This window comes from Taurulus bubalis (assembly GCF_910589615.1).
Source record: "Taurulus bubalis genome assembly, chromosome: 20".
In the NCBI taxonomy this organism is placed as follows: Eukaryota; Metazoa; Chordata; class Actinopteri; order Perciformes; family Cottidae; genus Taurulus; species Taurulus bubalis.
In genome coordinates, this window is record NC_136608.1 from 8,932,534 (window position 1) to 8,951,903 (window position 19,370).

Below are 19,370 nucleotides of genomic sequence, written 5' to 3' on the forward strand. Positions count from 1 at the left end.
CATATATTCTCATGCATTACCCACTTCTCCCTCTTGTTTAAAGAAACGTATTTACTTTTATTTTTTATTGACATGCGGAAATGTCACGTTATCCCGCAATTAGCTCCGCCCTTCTCATGGAGCAGACAGTCGGGACTGATTCGCTGCCACAGGCCGAGGAAACGGTCGCTCCAGCGGGGTGCAATCTCTCACCGCCCCGCTAAATGGAACTCAGCCGGTCACTTCACATTGGTGTCACAATGGGTGCTGTCAGCGACTCACTGGTGCTTTGTGTAATTCACTGGACGCCTGGCAGTTTGAGCTTTACTATAAAAGTCTGGAAAGTGTGTAGTAAGTTGTATGGTTTTAGGTGCATAAATATGAATTTTATATGTAGTCTAGCGCAAAGAAAAGAGCCAATTTCAGTGTAATTTTACCTCGGCAATATATTGATTAAAAGTAACACATATATATTAGACAAATCAATTACATGAGCAGAAATGATACCTCAAGGGACTCGAGTTAACTACTACACCCCAATGAGGTTTATAATGCAATTTCTGATATTATACAGCATTTGATGGTCAACACTGCCCCCTCGTGCCGAGTGTGGAAACTGCACATGAGAGTGGCTCTTGTCCGTGCATCACGTCTGAGGGGAAATGAAGCTCCAATTCTCGCTCTACTTTCTCACAATGTTCTAAACAGACTGAACATGTTTTACATCTGTTGCTGGGGAAAGTCAACCATATCCAAAGGTGCCATAGCAGGGCCCCAAGAGCGTTAACTTTGTTTACAAGCTACGTGGCTGATGTCATGTTCTCCATTTTCCCACATAATTCCAGCTAGTGGCACACCATTTGAAAGTTGTTACAAATAATGTTTCAAAATTAATTTTATAATAATGTTTGAACTGATTTAATTTGATGTTATACTTAGATTTAAATATATATTTAATATTCACCCAAAATACCCATGAATGGTGCATTATTTCCAAACGTACATTGCTGTAATTTGTTCCTTTTTATATACAAAGTCTCCTAAATGCTGTGTTCCTTGAGAATAAAAAAATTCCAACTTGTATACCCTTTTTCGGTGAAAATACGAATTTATCAATTTAAAAGATGAGATTAGTCGAGCATAATCATCTATTGAAGACTGATTAGTTAAATTAAGTGTACAGTTTATTTATGATGGGGTGATATGAAAAATCTTATTGACCCTTTGGTGTCTCGATTTCATGGTTGAGTGATCATCTTAAGAATAGACAGTCTTTGGTTAAACTAGGTTGGCTGGGCTGGCCGAGTATAACCGAGTATAGCCGAGGAGTGCCGGACTTTTTTATGACGACACAGTCCACCCGCCCCTTCCCTCAGCTCGTCCTTCGCTGTCTCCTGCTTCCCCCAACACACAGCTCCACTACCAGGCTGGAGTCTCCGGCAGCAACGCACGCAACACACTGACAGCTGCGACTGACTCACAACCGACGGGGGCAAAGATGGAGCACAGAGACGCCGACTTCAACATACTGTTAGCGACCGATTCATACAAGGTAACGTTACTACACGCATGGAGGTTGCAGACGGAGGGAGGCCGGGGGGGCGGGAGAGGAGCGGCTGATGGATGAACATGTATGAAGTCAAGGTGGTTTCATCACCAGTCCCAAGGCCGTTAAACCGATGTCTGTGGTCGGTTTCCGTCGGCTCACAGCAGGCCGAATGGGCAGGAGGAAGAGGAGGAGAGGGCTGGTTCAGCAGAGGCAGGGTACCAAATTCAACCCCCTCCCCCTTTTTTGAGCTACCAGCTAACGTATAAAGCTAGCTAGATTTATATAAAAAATGTTACAGTTCGCCATCGGCTTTGCTGCTCGTAGCGATATCAAGCTAACCTAGGTTAGTTGTGTAAGCTAGCTCGCGAGCTCATAGTGAGCGCGAAGGGATTGATATATTAAAAAAAATATATGTATAATTAATAATATTAAATAATATTAGCGGCTGGCTAGCAAGCGCTGGGCGGATAGCCCGATGAGCTGCACATCATTCAAGAGCCCAGCCAGACGTAATGGTAGCCAGCATGTGGCTATACACACAGAGAGGGGCTTCACTTTCGGGAAATCAAAACCGAAAGTCAGCGTCACGTCACTTGGGGGTTATTTAGCCTCTTGTGACACCGTTAGCTAGCTAGGAGTAATGGAGTTAAACGTCGTATGATACCTGAGACGCCCGGTTGCCTTTTGAAACGATATTTTAACAGTCGACTGCAGGCTTTCAAAGCATCGATGGCACATATTGGGTGGCGTTAAAGTACAATGAGACTTCCTACTAACCGACAATGAAAGCCGGGGACAATTGCACTTGCAGAAATCGCACTATCACACACGTAGCAAGTGGTTGCCCGGGACCGTTGCCAGCTGCCAGTTGCTATGTACAGCAGTCACGCGATAGTAATCGGCGATGGTGTTGATGGGACAGAAGGACAACAATGACAGAAGGGCAACAATGAGGGGGAGTTGGGGACGCCAACACGAGCAACCATCACTTATTAAAACTAAAAAGGTACAGAATGAGATCACATGTAAAACTGTAAAGCCCCCATTAACATATTGTCATCTATGAACCATGATTATTCCAAGAAGTGGTGTAATCATTGTGCACGTCCTAAAAAATCCAGTAAAAATAATAGGTTGTTCTTCCAGACATCATTTAAAATACATGCATTCAAAGTTCCTGACACTTATTATGTTGTGTTCATAAACAGCACATGCAATTACTACTGATGGTTGTATTCATTCCATGTTCTAGTAATACCATTACATGTCTAATCTAGTTGTTTATTTTACTGCATTGAAAGCTCAAACTGGGTTACAGTTAGAGGAATGCTTTCTTTTCTTTAATATATCTCTCTCACAGAGTAATGAACAAGTATATTTTAATGAACCTGTAATGCACTCTTTTTGATTCTCAGCCAGGCTCTGATGGTGTGTGAGGTGTTGGTCTGAGGTCTTTTCTAGAGGTTTATCGTTTAAGACCGGTGCTTTATCATGTAATGGAGCTATTGCTCAGGAAATTGCTTTCCCCTGAGATCTCCTCACACAATTACAATATAGTTTACATTTTTTTTACAAGGATGTAGCTCTTAGATTCATAAATTAAATTATTATACTGTCTGTTTCCATTTCTTGGAAATGTCACATTTTGGTTTAATTTGTATGATTTCTCAGATATATTCATAGCTTATCTCATATAAAGAATTTCAAGGTTGCTGATTAGTCTCGAGAAGTTGGCTTCGGAAAAGGGACTTAACCGTTAACTCCTTCTGGAGGTGTCACAATCTTACGACCAAAAGTAATTTAAAGAACAATGATTTATCAAAACACATGTTATTTTTCCTTTAACAAAATTGGGATGGTACAACATTGCTTTCTCTATCCCTCAATGGCTTTCATAGTGCTTCAGGAAAGGCACTAATCTAAAGCAGAACATTGTTTGTTTCTGGTCGTGTCAAGATAATTAAAGGCTCGAGAGAAGCGGCTAAATGGGGGTTTGGGTGGTTCTTCTGATCAAATGTTCTTTTGCATTTTTGCCAGGGGATGAACGCCTGTGTTTTCATACCAGGCTGAAGTAAAACTAAACAGTACGCCTACCAGTCAGTCATCTCGGGCCAGCTGTCTGAGTACCTGAGTTCCCATCATGTGCTAAATTCACAACACCAGTGTTTGGTTGTGCCTTGTTGTTTTCTCTGAAAGGGACAAATTGTATACAGTATGTTGTCTGTGCATGACTGTGCGATACCATTTGTAGAGAGTGAAAGAATGTATTGGCAGCAAAACAGTCGACTGACTCTCAGACTGACCAGAGACCTACACTCATTCACAGGACATGAAAACAAGTCGCACCTGAATGCCCTTTTGTGTTTTTTCTGTTTGGATTGAAAAGAAAAGCTCGGCCCCAAAGCCGAGCTTGCCCATTGTCTGGAAACGCCCGCGCATACACATGCTCAAGTTTATTGTTGATGTAAGATTTGAACACACAACAGTGCAGCAGCGTATCATTGTTCCTGCATCGTTGAGAATAACAGCAGCACAAGAGTGTTGGCATTTTTCCACATTTGGGTGACATGACATTTTCCTGACTCTTAAATCTAGAGAGATTTACCAGGGTTTAGCATTTTCTGGGGAAACATTTTCGTAGAGCAGGACGGTGACAGTAAACCTGTGACATTTAGGTAATGGGATGGTCCCATTAAACATTATTCCACACCAGCAGCTGCTGCATCCTTCAGATGTTGTTCTGTTTGGAGACAGCCGCAACATCTCTTCTGGTGGTCAGATTAAGATATTTTGTTTCCAAGCATCTTATTCTGCAGTTTACCTCAACCCAAGATTGCGTCTTCACATTTTTTATTTTGTCCGGCCAACAATCAAAGATATTCAGTTAAATCAGATCCTTAAATTTAAGAGGCTGGAACTGACACATGTTTGGCATTTCTGCTTTAAAATATACCATCACACTTTCAATTGTCAAAGTAGTTTTAAAATTAATTTTCTCTCAATTGTCTTATCATAGCAGCTTTAAAGTTGTAGATGCAGGTGTTTCTAATTTACAGTCGTTTGAAGCGTTTTTATCTGGAAATGACCAAAGTCACGGGTCATAAAAGTTTAAGGAGGCCAAAAGGAGCCGAAGGGACCTGCAGAGTTGTGGGTTTGTTACCAAACAACTCTCTTCAGAATGCACAGTTATTTTACCCATTGATAATATAATTCATATCAATTTGTGCAGCTTTAATGGCTGGTCTTGATTTGCCATCGCAAATTTGTCACGTTGAAATAAGCCAGATCTCCCTAAATATAACTCACAAATCACAGAGACTACATTGTCTGTATGATTTATAATCTCTGTTTCCATTTTATTACATGTCAATATACTACCATTTGTGTTAATAAGTGAATAACAGCATTAGATAATACATAAAGAGGTCTGCCGAGTGTCTGTGCCTTGCAAACTAGCCTGCTAAATGTTTTGTGATGAGAAACTGTTTGTGTGTGTGTATACATTGGCATGTGGACCAGTGAATGTGTACACACACACACACACACACACACACACACACACACACACACACACACACACACACACACGTGGCCAGGCCTAGTGTCATGTTGTGTGTCTTGACTCTATTTTGAGTCATCGAAAGCCCAGAGGAAAGGACACAGACAGGGGTCAAAGAAACTGAGAAGGTCATTGACATTTGTGTCTTCTCCTCTTCCCAAACTCAGGAGCGAGGGGTGGCTTTGTACCCCTTCATGCATAATGCTCGTGGTGCTAGACCATTTTCACAGGTTTATATCTGTGGCTCCTACATACACTTTATGTATTTACAACAGTTAGACAGTGTTTCCCAAGGTTGTATTCAAAGGAAGGACAAGCCCATGATGACCTCCTTTTTCCTAATACAATAGTGTTCCCTGAAGGCAACCGTTAGACCTGCAGCCTTCTACCATTGATATTCAGTGAGGGCAGTTTACAACATAGCGAGATTGAACCCTTGACGTCTCTGGACGCCAGCGGTTGTAAATGTATTGCCATTCAAGGTTTTAATCCACATTTTGTTTGGATATTGAAAGCAGATCAGCCTGAAAGCAAATATCCTATTACGAAAAGGCTGAGTGAGCTTTAGCTGTTACCATCATCTTGTCAACTTTTCACTTTATTTGTGGAAGGTACTCCTCAAAAGCCCCCGTGTGCTTTGTGGAAATCCCTCAGTTTGGCTTTAATGGTTGGCCGGGTGGCTACTGCTGACACATCTTTTTGTTTCTGCCGTATTTTTTGTGTGTGTTTGTATCTTTAAGATATAGTTCCTCTGAAAAAGTTAAGTGTGTGTGTGTGAGAAACATGCCTGGACACGTCTCACGCAGTACGCGATCACACACATTTTATTTTAATTGTCCATATTTCAGGGATCAGTCCGTTTAACGTCGATACGAAGATCACTGGAAACTCACGCATCACTGAAAGTGTTGTTTTTCTGAATAATATAGAATAATGCCAGCGAGTGTGTATGTGTGGGAAAGAGTTTGCCCCGATTGTGACATTGTGGGACTGTATTATTTGGTCTAACACAATAAATTGATTGATGGGTCTATTGTTGAACTGGAATGTTTGCTCTAATCACAGATAATCACCACTTTGGCAGCTCTGTAATCTTTGAGTTGTTGCTGAATGGCTCTCAGGATCTGTGTCTGTTGGCAGTGAGCTTCTCAATTCGCACTCCTTCCATTCCAAGCTTTACAATTTGATTTACCTGAATATGTTTTGTTGCATTTTTGTCTGCAAAAACTGTGCGTGCGTTCAGATGCGTAGACTAAATTTGCAATCAACATTTCTCCATGTTATCTGGCAATTTTAAAACAAGACGATGCAATCTTAAAGGTGTTTCAGCATTTATATAAAAGGTTTCGTTAGTTCCTCTGAAAGGTGGGTCAATCCAGTATTTTTCACTATACATTGGGAAACTTCCAAACTGCTGTTTCGCAATGCCGGGATTTCGCAAGACCTGATTCAAACCTACATATTAGTCCAGGGAGTAGCTTAATCTTGCACACGTGCATATGTGTGTAGGAAAGGTACAAAAAAACTTCTATAAAAGCAAACAATTGCTCATTTACGATGCTGTTCAAAGTTGTGTTTGTTGTTTGGGTTTCAGGGCAGCATTGGCCTCCCGCCACAACTTTTACACTTGGTCTGAGGCGTCAACATTTTAAAAGAGCGTCTTAATAAATCCTCTCACGGCATCATATCCTGTGTGTGTGGGTCCCATGTTGTTTGTTGTTTTGTCAGTATTCATCTGAATCAGTTTATTTACATGCTGATCATGTCTCCTGTTTGCTCCGTCCCTGCAGGTGACACATTACAAGCAGTACCCACCCAACACGAGTAAAGTGTACTCCTACTTCGAGTGCCGCGAAAGGAAGATCGATCCCACCAAAAACAGAAAAGTAAAATATGACAAGACCGTCTTCTACGGCCTACAGTACATCCTCAACAAATACCTAAAAGGTAAGTCCTGACTTAGACTTGAAATGTGCTGCTCAAAAGGCCCGTGTTTTGTATTGTGTGCGCAATGAAATAAAAGTTCTCTTCAGCACGACACTCGCAGTGCCCACCTCCAGACCTTCAAACACTGCCACACTGAATGACTCTGCAGCTCTCAGCTGTTGCCCTATGAAGCCTCCCCCTCTGTTATTAATTCTTCCTGTTTGTGTTGATACAAACGTGTTCCCAGTCAATTTATCCGATTTAAATATAGGTAATTTAACCCTGGCATGTTGTATTTATTAAAGTCAACTGTGCACATAATGCTTTCACCAACATACTGTGGGAGCTGACCAGTGATGCGTTATTGTTCCCCGTTGGAGCATTTTTTCTTTTTGCCCTTCCCCCCGCCAGGACAAGGTCGCAGTCATGGAGCGGGCTCAAGATTCACTGCATTGCTTAAGGAGGCTTTAGCAGGGCAGGTGCTTTTTATTTGATATTGTGGCCAGCAGCGACAGTCCTTTTACTGACTTAATCAGAAGGTTACAATGTGCTTCGTATTGATTAGCCTGTGCAGAGAATAATTCAAAGCCAGCAGGTTAAGAAGAAGAAGAAAAGAAAAAAGTAAGTGAAAAGAGACTGAAATGAGGCAAAGTATAATGCATTCAACTTCTATGCTCCAATTAACTCGAGTTTGTAAAGGTGAATGTTTTAAGTTTGTCAGTGTGATCCTGAGGGGCATGAGAGAGAGCGAGAGAGGCGGAAAGAGAGGGAGTCGAAAGAAAGAAAGAATGCATCTCCCTCCTGTCTCTTAAGAGGATTTCATGGTGCAGTAGCAGAGGTGCGGGGGAGACAGGGAGAAAGGAGAGGGAGAGAGAAGACAAAAGCACAGCTGCTCCTTCCCCGTATGAGGGAGAAAGACCAGCTGTCTGCGCAGAGCGTCCGTCAGCGCTCGATGATTAGCCCAACTATTAGAGATGCATCCTTGATCCGCGAGCTTATGAAACCATAAGTGTGCGTCATGAGTCTTGTAGACCGGGTCGTGGAGTGAATTTTAATCTTTCCCACTCTACTTTCATCGAGGGAGAAGTGCAGCGGGAAACGTGAATGCAATTTTCTTGGATAAAGGAAGAGTGAAAGCAGGCACTCGCCGTGTTAAGCTTAAAAAGTGACATCACTTTCTGGAGTTTTAATGTTTCACATTAAAGGGACATGCTCTTTCAGTCACGATCCCAAAATGGAAAGTATTTCAGTAAAAAACAAAGAACTGCTTTTGCCCTGAGATTACCGGTTTATGTTTATGCGCTTTGCTTTTTAAGTAAGTTTTTTTACAAACTCCTTTTTTTCTTTTCCCCTTCTCCTCTCCAGGAAAGGTAGTGACCCCGGAGAAGATCCAGGAGGCGAAGGAGGTATACAGAGAACACTTCCAGGATGATGTTTTCAACGAGAAGGGGTGGACTTACATTTTGGAGGTATTTTGAAAAAACTTATTGTCAAGGTGTGCAAAACTATGTCTATGCATATTCGTGAGAAGATCACTTGAGGGTTACAGAGACAATTTTCATACAATGGGTTTATTGTGGGAAAAGCTGGTAGGAGGCATACAGGTGTACTCACAGGTGACAGAACATGCAAAGAGATCTGCCTCTACATGTACAGACCCGCTCAGGACACGCAATGTGTCCCTAATATACACAAATACTGTAATAGAGCTGATAAGTCATAAGGGTCACATTCTGCAGTAGGAAAGTCTTTTTTTAAAAACATGTTCTTGATGTGTAATGAAAGCCTGCATTCTAAAATAGGAAATATCTGAAAACCACATTTGCTGCTGTGGTTTTCCATGCGAGGAGATAACATCTTAACTAGTAAAATTCATGAGATAAGAAGACAGTTTCAGCAGCTACAAATGAATCAGAGTCATGTTCTGTGACCAAGAAAATGTGCATACAATAGTTCTGGTTATTTAGAGCTGCTGTTTCAGCACCTTGGAGAGAGCACAGCGCTTTTTACTGAAGTATTTTTCTCAAGAGAAGTGTTAATAAACTCTTATTTTGTAATCAGTTTTCCGTGTGCCGTCTCTTAACACATGAGCTCTGAAGCTGGAAGTCTGGTTTTAATCATTTAATGTTGATCATCCACTTGATTAACTCACTTGATAAGACACACACACACACACACAGGGCTCACACCAAGCATACACATGTTGTTCACTTTTGGCAGTGGTATGTATGACTGCATATACACTGATCTGCTACTTGTAGATAATTTTTTTCTTCTTCTCCAATGCCCACGTTATTCAGTGTGAAAGGCAACACTTATTTATCTTAAACCAGGTATTAAAATGCAGGACTTCTGTATGTGTAAAATCTCACTGCCTTTTTGAAGGTAAAATCTCACCAGAAACTGTATCGCCTCCAGACGTGTGTCACTCTCCATCTTTCAGGTCACACAGTCTGTACAAGCCAAGGAGGAAAAGTGTGATTCACAGTGTGACGACGATTCTAAGTGGGATATTTGTGTATGTGTGTTTGCAGAAATACGATGGACACCTGCCTATTGAAATCAAGGCAGTGCCAGAGGGGAGTGTCATTCCTCGAGGCAATGTTCTGTTCACTGTGGAGAGCACCGACCCTGAATGCTACTGGCTCACCAACTGGGTGGAGGTAGGTTTGTTTTGTTTATCCTCTAGGCCCAGAATGAATGGCGGGCCAATTCTTGTGGGTCCTGACATGATACAAGTGTATTATTCAATTGGTTTTAATAAAGTTTTAATGGCAAGCTTTAATTTGATTATTGATTGCAAAATATACTAGCAACATTTATGCCCTTTTTATTACAATGGAGAGTTAACAGTTTTATAAAAAGCCATTAACTATTTCGCTTGGCAGCACTTCGAACGACGCCTCTTATCTCTCCTTAAATCTCACAGAATTACAGCCCTGTCGTGGCTTATTGCTTAATCACGACTCAGAGATGTGCTGTGACTGGAGAAAAGTAATACGTACAGGTTGTCAGAAAAGAACAAGAGCAGAGAGTCGGTACAAGGAAAACCCTTGTCTGGTGTCAACTAAATAATTGTATTTTTTAAGACTGTGGTCAGAGAGAAAGGGCCATTAGTTTTACCTCTGAATGATTTAGTCTCAAGCCATCTGCAGTTAATAGCATGACTGGTATTGCACTTCCAGATATTCCAGCATCAGCTCCCAGTTTGTATTTTTGTTTCCAAACTTTTCGTATTAACTGTACAGGCACAAGAGTCCTCTTCATTTTCTCATCTTCTCCTCGCCAGGGAAGCAAATAAGCATATCTCCTGAAGACAAACTATTCCTTTCATCATCATGTTCATACTGTGGGTGTGGTCGAGTTATCAGGTGACATCAGTGAACACAAGTGAACACAATGTGATTGTCTGTCGAGTCAAAGCAAAGTTTAAAACACACAATGTACCGGCTTTGTGTTTTTTCTTTTGTGGGGAAAAGGTAGCGTGGAAGTGAAATGGATTTTTGCGCTGTGAGGCAGGCGGTCTGGTGTCTAGCTCGGCTTCCTAAGTGCCGCATTTATTCGTTGAGCTAATGCGCTGTGTGAGTCCTCCCCGAGATGAGGACGATCTCATGAACTTAATGCTGCTTGAACAGACTGTCCTCAATGACTCGGCAGAACTAAATCTGTTTACCACAAGCAATATCTTCTCTCCGTCTTGCTAACTGCTCTCCTGTCCTCTCTTCTTTACTATGTCAGCCCCGTTCATAAGTACGGCGTTTGACCTCTACCACAACTGAGCCAATGCCGCAATTTCCCGGAAGATCAAAAAACAGAAACAACAAGCTGCCTTTTTGTTTTGATCCATTAATGGAAAAAAAGAAAGCTTTTGACATGTTGTACAAAGGAACATTTGTCTTTGGGTATGGATCTGTATCTCAGCAGGTTTTTCAAGCCCAGTGTTTCCTGATTGTTGACTAGATTTGGATCTATAACTTGATACACGTATGCTCAACTATAATGACACTAACACCAATGAAAGGCAGCAGTGCTTGGGCATAGGTCACCCATAGCCAGAAGCGCAGTCACAACTCGTATATGCACACACACACACACACACACACACACACACACACACACACACACACACACTCACACTAATTTGGACACACCCCACTCCCCCCTTTCCTTCCTTATCTCCCTCCATTTTGTTCTGGGACGCTGACCGAGAAGTTATGTTGGTGCATGTGTTGTGTTTGTGTGTGCACACGTTCCTCCTGAGTGTTGTATCTAACGTACTGCTGCCCCATTTTGCCATTTTGAGACCCACAGTGATCACATGCTGTATTACGGAAATGTTTATAAGAGTAATTCATTGAACACGAAACACAGTTACATGTGTTGCAGTTCCATGATTGTTTTTTTTAATCATAAAAGATAATCTTGAGAAATTGGAACTGTACCTGTAGATACTATAATATTGTAGTATTGTGTGTGTGTGTGTGTGTGTGTGTGTGTGTGTGTGTGTGTGTGTGTGTGTGTGTGTGTGTGTGTGTGTGTGTGTGTGTGTGTATATATATCTATCTATCTATCTATCTATATCTCATGTCATCATGTTAAATGCAAGTAGATTCCTCTTGTAAAGGTCATCATGCATATAAGGCAGAGGGGCTCACAACTGTGTGTGTGTGAGTGAGTGAGTGTCCTTGCTCTGGCAGTCAAATGAGTCAATATTATGGTTTAGATTATTAGTCTGAGGTTGCATGTGTTTTTTTTTTTTTTAGGGTTATAGGGGGGAAACAAAAACACTGCATGCATAGTATTAACAGACAAGTGAGGAGTTAGAGCTGGAAGTGTGCAGAAATGTGTCACTGTGTAGGAGGGAGGACGGCTGTACATCCAGTGGTTTAAATGATTGTTGTGCTTGTTCTCTGGTTTGATACATGTACTTAACACACAGTTTACACAGTTCCATAAAGTCATAAAATGTTGCAAACACTCTATGTAATTGTGTAAAGGTATCAGCTTCATGTTGTAGTGTGATCCGGTGTTCACCATATTAGATTGATTGATTGATTTTTTTAGGATAGGCATGGTAGTGATGTAACATGTAATCTACCCTGATTATTTATTTATTTATTTATATATATATATATATATAAATATAAATATAACACAAACGTATTGTACACTTATGATAGTAGAAAGTGTGTATTCATGAAATGTCCCAGGTGGTGGTGGTGAGTACAGATAAGCCACTTGTTTTGACATTGAAATCTGTGACTCTGGGCCGGAGTTGACATGAGATATCGAGGAATGTATTTTTCCCTTTTGTGATTGAGCAGACCCTTTTGATCACTCTGAGCCTGTTGGTTTTAGGTTTTGATTCCAGATGAATACTAGGAAAGCAGGAATATTGGACCGAAAATGATTTGGTCAGTTCAGTGCAAAAAAAAATAAAAAATTGGCACCACCTTTTGCGGTTTTTGTTTGACTTAGACTCAATCTTCACATTGAAATTCCTGTTTGAATAGGCTTTGAAAACAAGGTACACGTGGGAAATTAGAAGAAATTAACCGTTGCAGCAAAATGTTGTGACACCCTGAAAAAACATCTCTTCTTCCCTCCATCAGACCATTCTGGTTCAGATCTGGTACCCCATCACTGTGGCGACCAACTCCAGGGAGCAGAAGAAGATCCTCGCCAAGTACCTCATGGAGACCTCCGGGAACTTGGAGGGACTCGCATATAAACTACATGACTTCGGCTACAGGGGCGTCTCCTCACAAGAGGTACACTTATATATCCAATACAGTAGACATCATTGATGTGAAGTTATATGCTTACCTTTACAATGGTGGAATGCTAAACTTGAAAGTGAATTCCCAACCTTTGAAACCGTAGTTTGGCAAAACAGTCCCAACTCATGGTCCACCGGACCTTTCAACCATATCACAATGAATGTAAAAGGACCACAAGTTGGTGTTGTTTTGTTAGATAAGTAGCACAGTGAATTAAAACAAAATGCCCCCTTTATTTTCCACCACACCACCCCCCTCCTATTTGCAGACTGCAGGCATCGGGGCCTCCGCCCATCTGGTCAACTTCAAGGGCACAGACACGGTTGCCGGCATCGGAGTCATTAAGAAGTACTACGGCACCAAGGACCCCGTGCCAGGCTTCTCAGTGCCTGCTGCAGAGCACAGGTAGACACATGCACACCTTTCATTTCAGGTTGCTTATGGAGCCTCGTCCCTGCTTAGAGACGGGGTGTTTCTCAGTGTAGTCTGAATTAATCATGGGCGACTCCAACACGCTCAACACTCCTTTTTAAGGGACAACTTTTATGCAGAACATCTGCCAATTATTATTATTATTATTAACAGCAAAACTCAATATGTACCACGAAAGTGTATATGAACATAAACATATACAGTGAGTAACAATTGTTTGTTACTCACTAAAAGCGGTGCAAGGGCTGTTTATTAAGAGCCAGGTCCGTCGGGGAAACAAACCTTTTCACCCACGAGCTAAATTTATTTTCCAATTAGAAAAACCTTCAAACAATGGGTTATCTGCTAAAGCTGTTGATGGAATTTGAAAAGTTCTCATCATTTGGCTGAGATTTTGTGTTAATTTGCTTTCCTGATTAGAGTTTGATCACCCTCACACTAATTATCTGGCTCATCTATCTCACTTTGTTAGCGGGGCTGTGATTGGCTGGAAAGTGAAGGTTTTGATTGGCTGCTGCCCTGACTGACGCACATGCCTCTCACATGTCTGCTGTTTTATGGCTCTGATCCATTTATCCTGCACACACACACACACACACACTTTCTCTCTTTCGCTCCCATGCACACAGTCGCTTCTTCCTTGCCACCAGGGTAGTTACTGCTGCTCCGGTGCACCGTTCTTCCTCGCACCAGTGCATTGTGGGATGGTGGCAGAAGTTGCCGTGGTAACCATTATGTAATGGCTCTCTCCTAAAGTCCGTTTGGTTTCTGCCTCAGAGGGAGGAGTCTCAGTGAAATTCCACTTTTGTGTTTTGAAGCCGAAGGAAAGGGACGAGCAGAGGTCTGTCACCTTCAAAGCTCTTTCATGACAAACTTTGGTTATCCTGTGCCCTGTGAAGAAAAAAATACTTTTACAAATAAGTGTCCAGAAATGTAGATTAAAATAGAAAAATACACTAGTTTCAGAGACAAGTCATGTTTGCACTTTCAGGAGCCACAGAGCACAGTTTCATGGAGCTGAGATTTACAAAAAGGTTTTACATGGAAGATAGAAGCTACTTTAAAAAACAGAAGACAAAGTTTTAGGTACTTCTTTTGTAATTCTAGATATCTCATGACCTCAGCACATATTAAAGAAACTTTCTTTCGTGCAAGATTTAACTGGGAAAGTATAAATGTATCCTTGCCTTTTTTTTTTTTTTAAAAAGTGTTAAGTATGTAAAGTATTATTCTGGTATCTGAGGTAGCTACAACAGACGGTTTTTAAATTTGGCCCAGCACTGGTTTCACCGAAGACTAAAACCTGGAGTGCACTGCCCTCTTCTGGATGATCTGTGGTATTTGGCCTTTGAAGAAAGCCCAGTGACTGTCTTTAGTGGTTCTTCTCTTTGTTTACCTTTTAGTGTGCTTCTCCTTCTCTTAAATATATATTTTGCTTCCAAACAGATCAAAATTTCTTGCACGACTGTTTCTTGCTGTTGAACCTCTCACTCACGTCCCTGCATTTCGAATGGATGGTGGGGAGTTGTCTCCATTAATTTATTTCTTGTTTATAGGCCCTCAAGACATATTTGTCTTGTTGCCCTCAATAATCGCAACCCTAGAAATTGTTGGGGTTTTTGTCTTTTTTTAAGTTTTGATCAACCAAATGGAAGAGAAATGACTGCCCATAAAGAATAAGGATGGATCTGTTGTTCTCTCTGCAGCACTATCACAGCGTGGGGGAAGGACCATGAAAAAGATGCCTTTGAGCACATCATCAAGCAGTTTCCCAACGTGCCAGTATCCATCGTCAGCGACAGCTACGACATCTACAACGCCTGTGAGAAGATCTGGGGAGAAGACCTTCGGTCGCTGATAGTGTCGCGCAGTGCCGATGCCCCGCTGGTTGTCCGACCAGACTCAGGAAACCCGCTTGATACAGTCCTGAAGGTGTGGTTACGTGGACAACTTGCCTTTCGACTAGAATCTTAAAACAAGCCAGGACACTAACGCCCCCGTCTCTCTACCACCTTCCTCTCTTATGTTCCTTCTGTCAGGTTTTGGAGATCCTGGGTAAGAAGTTTGAACCAGTGGAGAACTCCAAAGGTTTTAAGGTTCTCCCTCCTTACATCAGAGTCATACAAGGAGACGGAGTTGATATCAACACACTGCAAGAGGTAGAGACGCACGTTACCTATTGATGCGATGTACAAGCATAGCAATGGGTTGCATCTCTCTCATAATGTTTCTGCATATGTTTTCCCACAGATAGTGGAGGGCATGAAGCAACACAGGTGGTCCATTGAGAACATTTCTTTCGGGTCCGGAGGGGCTCTTCTGCAGAAACTGACCAGAGATCTGCTCAACTGCTCCTTCAAGTGTAGCTATGTGGTCACTAACGGGCTGGGGGTGAGTGCTGATACGCTAGAATGTAGTTATTGTGGTTTCATTGGCCATTTTGTAACCGTTGTGGCAATTAAACATTGAGTAAAAGAACAAACAAAAAAAGTTTATGAGAATAAATAGATTTTCGCTTAAGTTTCCCTTTTTAAACTTACAAGAAATAACTAGTACCTTGTCATTCCTGAGTGTTGTATGTTCACGCTCAAACGCACTAATATGTTGTTCTCCCTTGAAATGAGACTTTGCTGAAACCTATGATTTGAAATTCCCTTTCCGCTTAAAGTGTTTTCTTTTCTGTTCGGTTTTAAAAAGGTGAATGTGTTCAAGGACCCAGTGGCGGACCCCAACAAGAGGTCAAAGAAAGGTCGTCTGTCTCTGCACCGGACGCCGAGTGGTGACTTTGTCACCCTGGAGGAGGGCAAGGGCGACCTGGAGGAGTTTGGCGTGGTGAGTTCAATGCCTACAGTAGCACACAGACACTTTTGTGCACATCAATGTTTGAGTCTTAATGCAAATAAATTAATTTCACCAACACTGTTTTTTTTTCTCACCTTCACATTTTCTGTTTCCCCCTCTTTTGCTCTGCCTCTCCTTCCCTCCCTCCCTTGTCACCTTTCCTTCTGTATACCTTTTTATTCACCTCCAGGACCTGCTGCACACAGTCTTTCAGAACGGGAAGATTGTGAAGACGTACACATTTGACGAAGTCAGAGACAATGCTCAGCTCAAAGAGAGTGAGATTGAAGCAGTGCACTGATTGCAGCACTACTAAACCCCCACCACCCGCCCCAACCTCAACCCCAAAACAACCCCGCTCCCCTCAACCCTTCACCTTTCGGCCTCCGACGCACACCTCAGGTGGCGTGCACTGCTAATAGATCCCACTTCCAAAGCTTGAGAATCCCCTGAAACTTTCCTAAAAACCCGAGACTCCCTTAAAATCCATGAATCTTCAGTGTTAAATTCCAAATTGCTGTTGTTGGTTCTCCAACAGAGTGGGGGAATTCGGAAACGCGCATACCACTGATTTAAAGGCGAACTCCCCATGAGTGTGTGTGTGTGAGGGGGGGGGGGGTGAAAGAGGGACAGGAGTTGTGACTATGAAGATAAACCGTGCGTTCACTCCCATGTGCCACTGCTCCAAACATTGCACTGACAGGCGAGACTTATTGTAATGTTAGAATGTGATTGGCTGCTGATAGGCGATGTGTCAGCAGACTTTTCCATGCCGATTCAGAAGCAAATGAGATGATTGTGAATGAGCCGCTGCCGGCCGCATGCGGAGTGAACCCACAGTGAGTCGAAGTGAGATGATGACAGAGAGCCACGCCCCCACACCACTGACCCCTGTGTATTGTGTACAGAACTGTTAAAAAAAAATTAAAAAACACCCCCGCCCCATCCCAAAAAAAAATACATTTCTGAATCTACTTGTCTCTTATGTGAAGGATAAAATTATGATCATAGTATATGACGGTGCACTGATAATATTGACCGATAGAAGCTGATATGTTACTTTTACTTGGAACCAGAAGATCCTGAACTACACTGTAATTGTGGAGGATGACATAATTAATGTCCCCCAATGTTCTTGCTTTTAATCCGATGTTAGGGCTCAAATTATACACGGCCAACATCTACCAAGTACTACCTGAATATTTTGTACCGTTACCCTGCCAAATAAAATATTATGGGTGCATCTCTGAAGGTATGTTACTGATCTACTTGCCATTATGTTGAGCATTCACATCCTGAAGGTCCAGTCATACCACAGTCTGCCCATGTGGAGGGATTTATCTCAAGGTGATTTAGTTTTTCAAGTTTTGTTAAAATTTCAGATAGGTTTGTTTTCGATTCCATAGTTGTCAGAGCCCTAAAATCTTTGCAGTTTCAGATTGGGTCTTCACGATGGCAAATGCTCTGGAAACCAGTCTTTGCTGTATAAGACTAAGAGTTGATGTAAAAATACATTTAAAAAAACAAAAATACGTCACAGACACTGTTTTCACTGGAATAAAGACGATCTAACTATGTGTTTATGAAAGACTGTGGTTCCTGAAATGTATGTTAAATGTTGGTTCTGCTGTATGTGTGCTTGGATCTGTGTTGTGTGTGTGCTGAGATTTTCCTCTAAAGGATTGTGTAGTATTCCTTTATGCAAATATACTTGTTGATAGGGGGAATAGAGAACACTTCCTTTTACTTTGCCGGCCTTTTATTCTGAAAGGAGACACAGAGTTGTGACAAACCAGTGACGACACAGCAGTGAGTGTGTTTTCCCTCTGGGCGGTGTAAAAAAAATTAAATAAAAAGCAACCAAGAGGCAGGAAAGTGAGACTCGGGATCAGGAATAACTTTCAGACAGCACTGTGTATCTGGAAGAAGGTGTCACTGTGCCCGGGGATGTTTGGATGTATTGCCCAGGTAGAAACAGGATGTTGCTGATTTTCCTTTTTGGAGTCCATCGTCTTCCCATCAGAGCATCTCCGAGGGGTCTCACTCCGGTTCGATGGTGTTGTTTAGTCACATTCCTGAGTTAGCCCGCTCAGAGTGAAGGGGCTTTTTCTGGAGCAGAGCTATGGGGGATTTAAGAAGTGCTGGAAGCTGGTGACATCACAGGAAGCACACTGTCGAAGACTAGAAACTAGATATTTGGCCCGAACACAGACGAGCTGGTCAGCAACACAGCTAGTCGTGTGCCGCAACAATGTCGCACTGTTTTCTTTATCTTTTTACACTTTATTTTGACTGTCACCGCTTGTCCAGTTCTGGAGTAACCACACAACAATACAGTTCTTTTCTTTCCAATTACGGGGTGCATTTTAGTATAACTCTGATTTTACTATTTTGATACTGTCTCAGTTCTTACCTCAAAGAAATCTTATTTTGTATGACAAAGGAGAAATAAATGCCAGAAATTGCAGTAAATATCTTTATTTACACCCAATGTGGCCAAACTGCCTTCTCTCTACACACAAGAGCTAGTTTGAATGGAAGCGGAGAGGCAGGCTAGGAAGACGACCACAGTAGATAGTAATGTTATTATTCTCTGTCTAAACAACTGTTTGTTTTTTTTACAAATGGAAGAATATCCAAACCGGCTTGACTGAACTGGCAGTGTGACTGTCAAGCTTTTAGCTTCTGTTTGTGTGTGAATGTCTTGTTAAGGATGAAAAACTGTTTGTGAATACTATTTTTTTCTTTCTGTTGTTGTTGTTTTACGCATACTGTATGTATATGTTGGTTGTCCCAAATTCTCTCCCAACACAACTGATATTTTAACTTGCATAACTTGCTATATTGTCAACATTTCATTGATTAAAGATGCCACCCTGTCAATTTGGAATGGTTGATTTATTTTGCTTACTTTTGTATTGGGTTGATTTGAAATATTTCACTTGTTTTTTAAAAAATTTTAAGTTCAGTTACCTCAAATGTCATCAGCCACTAATGCCCTTTAAATGTCTTTAAGAGCCCCATTTGCCAAATTAACATATGTCTGAGTCCAGTCTTTTGAAAACATAAAAAAAAAAGTATCCACTTAGACTAAACTGTCAAAGTAAAACCCAAATTACATTTAGGGAACACTTTTGAGTCTTTTATTTCCTGGAAATAAGTTTCCTGGAAAGGGGAATGTAACCCGTTTTTAATGACAATATGAAAACATTCAGAAGCCTATTAATAGTGCAGGTTGTCATCATGTAATGACAATACTCCAGTTGTCTTGCTAAGTGGTCTGTGTTGCAGTTGCATTTCAATC

At 41.6% G+C, this 19,370-nt stretch overlaps 1 protein-coding gene across 1 annotated transcript; it reads left to right on the plus strand.

The window, feature by feature from the left end:
* Positions 1-1,452: 1,452 nt before the first annotated feature.
* Positions 1,453-17,643, plus strand: nampt1 (nicotinamide phosphoribosyltransferase 1). The gene is made up of 11 exons (XM_079236308.1): positions 1,453-1,531; positions 6,878-7,034; positions 8,379-8,482; positions 9,548-9,676; positions 12,626-12,784; positions 13,062-13,198; positions 14,932-15,157; positions 15,265-15,384; positions 15,476-15,616; positions 15,923-16,057; positions 16,257-17,643. Exons 1-11 carry the CDS (start codon positions 1,478-1,480, stop codon positions 16,365-16,367), a joined length of 1,473 nt encoding a protein of 490 aa, XP_079092434.1. The 5' UTR covers positions 1,453-1,477; the 3' UTR covers positions 16,368-17,643.
* The last annotated feature ends 1,727 nt before the right edge of the window (positions 17,644-19,370 follow it).

What these genes read in the sequence shown, in the direction of transcription:
- nampt1 (XM_079236308.1), top strand. Translation starts at nt 1,478, where the DNA reads ATGGAGCACAGAGACGCCGACTTCAACATACTGTTAGCGACCGATTCA. An exon ending in CGCTTGATACAGTCCTGAAG is followed by an intron (nt 15,158 to 15,264) that starts GTGTGGTTACGT and finishes TCCTTCTGTCAG; the next exon opens with GTTTTGGAGATCCTGGGTAA. An exon ending in ATATCAACACACTGCAAGAG is followed by an intron (nt 15,385 to 15,475) that starts GTAGAGACGCAC and finishes GTTTTCCCACAG; the next exon opens with ATAGTGGAGGGCATGAAGCA.